Source organism: Camarhynchus parvulus, chromosome 10 (genome assembly GCF_901933205.1).
Source record: "Camarhynchus parvulus chromosome 10, STF_HiC, whole genome shotgun sequence".
NCBI lineage: Eukaryota > Metazoa > Chordata > Aves > Passeriformes > Thraupidae > Camarhynchus > Camarhynchus parvulus.
This window is the reverse complement of record NC_044580.1, coordinates 12189973-12196523: the sequence shown is the minus strand read 5'-3', so window position 1 is coordinate 12196523 and position 6551 is coordinate 12189973. Positions and strand designations below refer to the sequence as shown.

Below are 6551 nucleotides of genomic sequence, written 5' to 3'. Positions count from 1 at the left end.
CCATGGCTCTGCCTGGGAGCCCCGTCAGTCATCGAGGTGCTGCTCCTCCCACGTGGACGTGGGGATGGCGCTGTAGGGGTCCATGATGACTTTGGCACAGCGGATGATCATGACAATCAGGAAGAGGCAGAGGAACACGAAGCAGGCCAGCGTCAGTCCCTTGTCCACGTCGACGTACACGGGCTCTGGGGTGGGCACCTCCATGGCTGGGGCCGCTCTTCATCCGGCTTGGAGTTTGCTCCTAACATCATCAAGCTCCTGCAAAACAAACAGGGTGTCAGGCACGAGCGAGGGATTGCTGGGTGTGGGGAGAATCAGGGGTTGTACCATGATGGGGTCTCTGGCATCAAGGTGACCCCGAGCTGTTGGAAAGTCTCTTTTTCCCAGCCCTGAGACTGAAGAAGAAGACAGAATTCCTTGGCTCTCGTTCTCAAGGTTGTTTATTATTTTTTATCTATAACATTCTTTCTCTGACCTGCTGAGATCTGTCCAGCACGTTGGTTCATGGCACACTGACTGCCCTTGGGACAGTGCTATCTTTCTATACTAAAAACTATGTGTACATTATTTACAATAATTTTCCAATACCTATCACCTATGTTAGACAGCCTGTCTCTTCTAAACCAATCCAAAAGTGCCACCATCACAACAGAAGATGGAAGCGAAGAAGGACAGGACACACCCAGATTCCTCCATCTTGCCTCTTGAACCCCCATTCTAAAAACCCCAAAATTCTACTTTTTCACCCTGTGATATATTCACCATCAATCTATTCAAACTCTTGTTGCTTGTAACTCCTCACACAAAGTTGATAATTGCTCCCATGGGCTAAAATCAAAGGCACAGGTGTTTTTGACTCCGTGCCAAGGTCTCTGAGCCCCTTGCTAGGGTCCTGAGTCCTCCAGGGCAGTCAGAGCAATGTGCTGGGTTCCAACAGTACCAGACACAGGGACTTGTTACAGGTCTACTAAATTCTTGCAGGGAATTAAACCCAGTGGAAATGTTGTAGCTCAGCTGAATGAGAGCTGTAAGAAGAAACCTCATCTCCACCTTAATTAAGCCCGCAAACGCTTCTTGCTAAAATATTAGACACTAAAAAGAGATGTTAACAAAGAAAAGAGAGGCAATAGTGAATGAGCACTATTTGCTTGAAATATCATCTCCTAAAAGAGGCACAGACACTGTTCTTGTCTCAGCATTTCCTAATCATAAAAATATTTCCATTCCTCTGCTAGTGTGAAAGATCAGACAAATGGCAGAGCAGACTGTTTCTATTCCAATTTTCCTCTCTGTCCAAACATTCTCTGTCTCTCACTGGCACAAAGCAAAGTGAAAATTATGCATACTTATTTTCCATAATCTTTTAATCTCTGCTACTCAAGGTTCTCCAGGCAATAGAAGATTTTTTTTAGGAGCAATATAATTTTTAAGTGGATGTTTTATCAACCAGAGAGGTACAGGTGATTATGTGATTAGGACAAGAATTATCTTATTCACTGCAGATGTCTGCATAGCTGAAGGTCTCTCTGGCCTCCTCACCTGAATCCAAAACCAAAATGAGTTCAGCAGGGATGGAATCCCTCTGAAAGTTTGATTCTGGACAGCTCACCAGCTGATAACACAAACTGCTTTGCACAATTGTGCTGAAGGAGAGGAGCTGACCTTACACAGAACTGAGTCACTGCCCAGGGATGGGGAAACTTCTCCTGACATCCTTTCTTGTTCAAGGTGGGAGGCAGAAGTGTTGGGGATTACAGTGTAGAGGATCAGGAATATGGAATATGCTTTTACAGCAAACAAAAAAACAAAATCATTCACATCAAATGCAATCATCAACCTGAGAGCAGTCCTTGCTTTAACTGCAGAGGAGAGATGGGAACAAGAAGATATTGAGAGGAATTGGTGAAACTGGGATATCAAACAGCCCAGCTGCTCCCTATTACTACACTAACACAGGGAGGAAATCCCAGCTTTTATTCCACAGCCAGGTTTGCCTGGCTGTGTTTGCAGTGAGCTGCTGCTGCTGCTGGCTGGGCTCGTGCAGTGGTGCCTCACCTCTGGCTGCAGTTCTGCTCCTGCAGCTGCCCTGGGTGTCCCGGGGACTCCTGAGCTCCTGTGCCCTGCCAATCTTCCTCAGGGTCAGCTGAAGACCTTTTCTTTTACAAGCTCACAGTTTCTCCCCCGTCTCATAATTTGCTCCTTTTCAGGTGGTTTTGCAGCCTCACAACCTCCTAGATCCCACAAGGCAAGTACAAATCATCTGGGCTCTTCAGCCTATTTTAAGCATAAGGATGTCAGGTTGTTTTTAATTTCCTGAAAGCACAGAAATTACTGTGACAGCCAGGGAAATGAAAGAAGCTGACGACACAAAGTGAATGAAACCAAGCACACATCTCATGAGCTCATGGATTTACCAGTCACATCCTTAGGAGCTCATGAAGAAATCTCTGAGGAGTGAGGTCAGGCTTGTAACGCTCACCTTGCCTGGTCATAGGTCTAATATTCCCCAGAGACTCTGCTACCACTCTATTTCACCAGCCAGGAGATCTTACATTGCAGTTTATAACTTCATTTGATGAGAAAAAGGTTTGTCAGCAAAGCTGAGTATTAAGTATGAATACTTTATGAATACAAAAGAAAAAAAATGTTATCAAAACTGCTAATGTATCCCAGTCTTTTCCTGCAGTGCTCTTGTGAAGGTCCAGCATGGATGGGTGTGATTTTTAACTTTTTTTCCCCTTCTGACATTCTGGCTGTTGTACTGTGTGGGGTCATTTCACCCCAAGTTACCTCCTGCAGAACAGCAGAACTACCTGGTAATTTCCATCAGTACTGATCTTGGAGGGAAAACTGCATTTTCCCTCAAATGTACTTTCTTTGGAAAGATGAATAATTTACTCAGAAAATGATCAGAGGTTTCAAGTAGAGATCTATTCCCTTGGAGATCTTTCTCTTCAAAATGGCATCGCTCAATCTCATAGAAGTCTGGTTTAAGTGCTGCATCCCTCTGCCTCAGGACTGTGCCTGGAGGATGTTTTCTCTCCTGTTGGAAGGGAAAAGCACATTTTGGAAAGGATAGCCAGGCTTTACCCAGGGAGCAGAGTGAAAGGCTGTGGCATCTGAGCTGTGGTTTGCACAGTAAATTACAGTGACAGCTTGAACCTAATGATTTCAGGTTTATATTGATCTGTTATGACAAAAGTAGACATTTTCAGTGGGAATAGAAATATTCTTTCAAAAAAAAGCTGTATTCCCGAGGTTGTATAAATCACATTTTCTCTCCTTCTGGTCCCCCCACAAACTCAGTAATGTTTTGATGCTGAGCACTGTTCTGCATGCAGTCACTGCTGATGGCCAGTGTGTTTCTTGGATCTGGCTTTGGCTGTCCTCACTCTCAGCTTGGCTGCTCCCCTGCCTCTGTCAGAGCGGAGCCTCCTCTGCAGGTCTGGCTTGTCAAAGGGCTCAGGTGAGCCATGGGAGGCTGGTGCCAGCAGGCCCTTGGTGCTGTTCCATGCTGTTCCTGCGCTCCAGCAGGCTTGGCAGGGCGGGAGTCCTTGGGGCTGAGCAGAGCTGGGATTCCAGAGCAGGTGCTGGAATGGGGCTGTGCCTGGGACAGCTGGCTCCAGGTTAATTTATTGTGGCTGGAACTCACTGCTGTTCTACATCAGGCAAGAGACAGTCCCCAAATGCAAAAGTAGATGTGTTCACAAATGCAAAAAATGCAAAATAATCCCCAAATTCAACATATGTGTTCACCAGGACTGTTTCCTCTTGGGAAAGTCCAGCTCCCAAATATCCCATGGACTTGATGTGTCCTGCTGTCTGCCAGCTCCTTGTGCTCCTCCACCTCTGTAACAGCTGCACAACTTTTCCTGTCTAATTCCCACTTCCTTGGCCAGTGCCTGCACTGCCCTTCCTCACTCCCCTGGTGCCCAGCAGTACATCCAGCTCTGGAGTGGCTGTGGAAGGGTCTCCCAGGAGGAAACAAACTAATTCCATGCTGGATGCTCTGCCTGCCCCCCTGCCCTCCATCCCAGCCCTGGGATGTGCTGTGCAGGTGAGCAGAGGGGTTTTGCAGTCGGTTTTTCTTGGTCTGGTGTGTGAAATCCATCAGTGCTGTTGAAATTAGCTCACTCTCTCCAGCTACAGACTGCTTGGCTGGATGTTTTGCTCTTGCTTGCTAGCAGGGTTGATGTTCACAGCATTGTGTGTGTGTGGGGGGGGAAATATCAGCAGAAACAATTATAAAGTTTCACACTTGAATGATCAAATTTTCTCTGAATAGCTGAATTGTAGAAAATTACATTTTTTCCCAGCTTGACAGCAATAAGCTGTAGAATTGTGTAAAATTTTTTAATATTCTTCAGATTTGTTGAAAATGTGATTAGGTCTAAACAAAGAAACAATCCCTGGTTCCAACTTGGCAATTTAGCCATCCTGAATCCGTCTTCCTGTAAACCCCTGTGTGTTTCAGTGCAGTCTCTCCCCCTGTGACCTCTCTGGGAGTTGGTGTGTGCCCCAGGCAGGCTCAGCCAGGGATGGAGCTGTGCTGGGTGAGGAATTCAGCACCAAGAGTGGCTCTGTGCCCAGCAGCAGGCAGCAGCTGTGTCCCTTCAGAGGGGTTGGCATCCTCGAGGTTGTGTGCCCTGCTCCCCTGGCTTTTTTCTGTGTCTGTTCTGACAGCCCCTGGAGCTGGGTCAGGAACCCTTCACCTCACTGAGGACTCCATCCTGAGCATTTGGTCTTTGCTGGTTGTTTTGTTCCCCAGGGCCCTTTTCATGAGGGATTGCCACAGAAGAGAGATTATATTTGATTTTGATGACCTTATACAGGGTGTTGGCATCCTCCTTAGTGCTCCAGCTCTGTTACAGGCTCTCTGTAACATTCGTGCTCATCAGTGTGCCTGAATTTTGCAATCAGCCCTACCTATGTAAGATACTTTAAAATACATGTTTTTGGGTTGTTTTTTTTTTTGCTGAGCTGACAATCTTGGCACTGCCACTTTAAATATAAACTAATAATGAACCACATACATTGCAGAGAGCTGGTTCCTATGCTGGTTAATCATGTTTCAACTCATCGCAACCATTAGGATTGATTTCAAAACAGTGTCTGGTTTTGGTTTGTTGGTTTTCTAATAATTTTTTTTTCTTCTATACTCCTTTCCCAAAACAGCAGAGGGGAAGGGAAGGGAAGGGAAGGGAAATGATAAGATTCCATGTATGAAGCAGATCCATACCTTCCAGACCTGGGCAGGAAGCCTGTCACATCCCAGCACGGCAGCATTGTGGAGATGAAATCCTCCCTGCAGTCATATTTTAAAAGTTCTCTCGGTCAGTGGCGCTTGAGCGGCGTCCAGGCTCTGCTCAGCTTCACCTCCAGCCAGACCTGGAAGCAGAAGCAGCTCTCACCGGGGTGCTCTGGAAAAAAAGAATAATTGACAATTGCTCCTCATGGGATGGGGGCGGGACAGACTCGTTCTTGGGAACAGCTCCAGAGCCAGCCCGAGCCGCTCGTGCCCAGCATGGATTCATTGTCACACATTCCCTGCAAGAGCATTTGTGAGAGGAAAAGCAATGTTCAAGCCTGAGGTCATATCAATATTTCTTATTAAACAAGCAGAAAATCTTATTTTTAAATCACAGTGAAAGATCAGCCGGGTTTGAATTGATCCTGCTCAGGAGTCTGAATATTTATTTAGGCCTTGGATGGTTTGTTTAAGGAAAACTGCTTGATTTATCTGAACCGATACAGCAGGACTTAAAAACTGTTAATTATTTGGTTTGGTTTTTTTTTTTTAGTCTGTCTGGTTTGGGATAATATTCTTTTTTACATGCACACAAAATAGTTTCAGCCAGCAACGTATGATGGGTGACAAACCTGGCTTTTTACACATTGTTGTGGACAGGAGTTCCATGGTGTAGGATGGGGAGGCTGAGAAGAACAAGGCAAAAGATGAGCCCCAAACCCTTGAGAGGGGACTCAGCAGGACAGGGTGTGCTCAGGCAGGGGACTAGAGGTGAGTGGCCAGGAGGGAAGGTGAGATGCTGCTCCAGAGGTGTATTGTGTGAGTTTGTCAAACAAAGTCACCTTCAATATGAAGCTCAAACCTCTACAGGAATAGCCTGGACACCTGATCATACTCTAATATTCTTAACAATCTAGTTTTGATTAAAAACTCACTGCCTCTGAGCACAGGAGTCAAATGCTGTAGATAGATACAGACAGATGAGCTCCTTGCTACACCCAGAGAGCAATAACGTGACCGTTAGCTTAGCCTAAAAATTAATTGTCCTTTTATACTTACAATTCTTTCAGCAGAAAATCAATACTTCATTTCAGGAACTCTGCCTTCCTATAAGCATGATTTTTCCTGTGTAGCTGAAGGCAGGTTTAATCTTTGTTTTTAACTCACTGTTTGGCATTTTGTTTTGGTTGTTGGACTATTTTATTTCTTGCTTTACATAACGACTTTAAATCTTTGTGCTTAGCTTAGTTTATACAAACTCCTTTATTCAATCTAGCCCTCAGTTAGGGTCAAGAGACAAATA

The 6551-nt window shown here is 45.4% G+C and overlaps 1 protein-coding gene across 1 annotated transcript; it reads right to left on the bottom strand.

Moving 5' to 3' along the window:
* CTXND1 (cortexin domain containing 1) lies at positions 1 to 5326 on the bottom strand. Its single transcript, XM_030954901.1, has 2 exons — positions 5240 to 5326; positions 1 to 258 (listed from the first exon to the last, which is right to left on the bottom strand). The coding sequence occupies exon 2, from the start codon at positions 202 to 204 to the stop codon at positions 25 to 27; it is 180 nt and encodes a 59-aa protein (XP_030810761.1). The 5' UTR covers positions 205 to 258; positions 5240 to 5326; the 3' UTR covers positions 1 to 24.
* Positions 5327 to 6551: the final 1225 nt, after the last annotated feature.

Coding starts and splice junctions, on each gene's coding strand:
- CTXND1 (XM_030954901.1), bottom strand. CDS start 204: ATGGAGGTGCCCACCCCAGAGCCCGTGTACGTCGACGTGGACAAGGGA.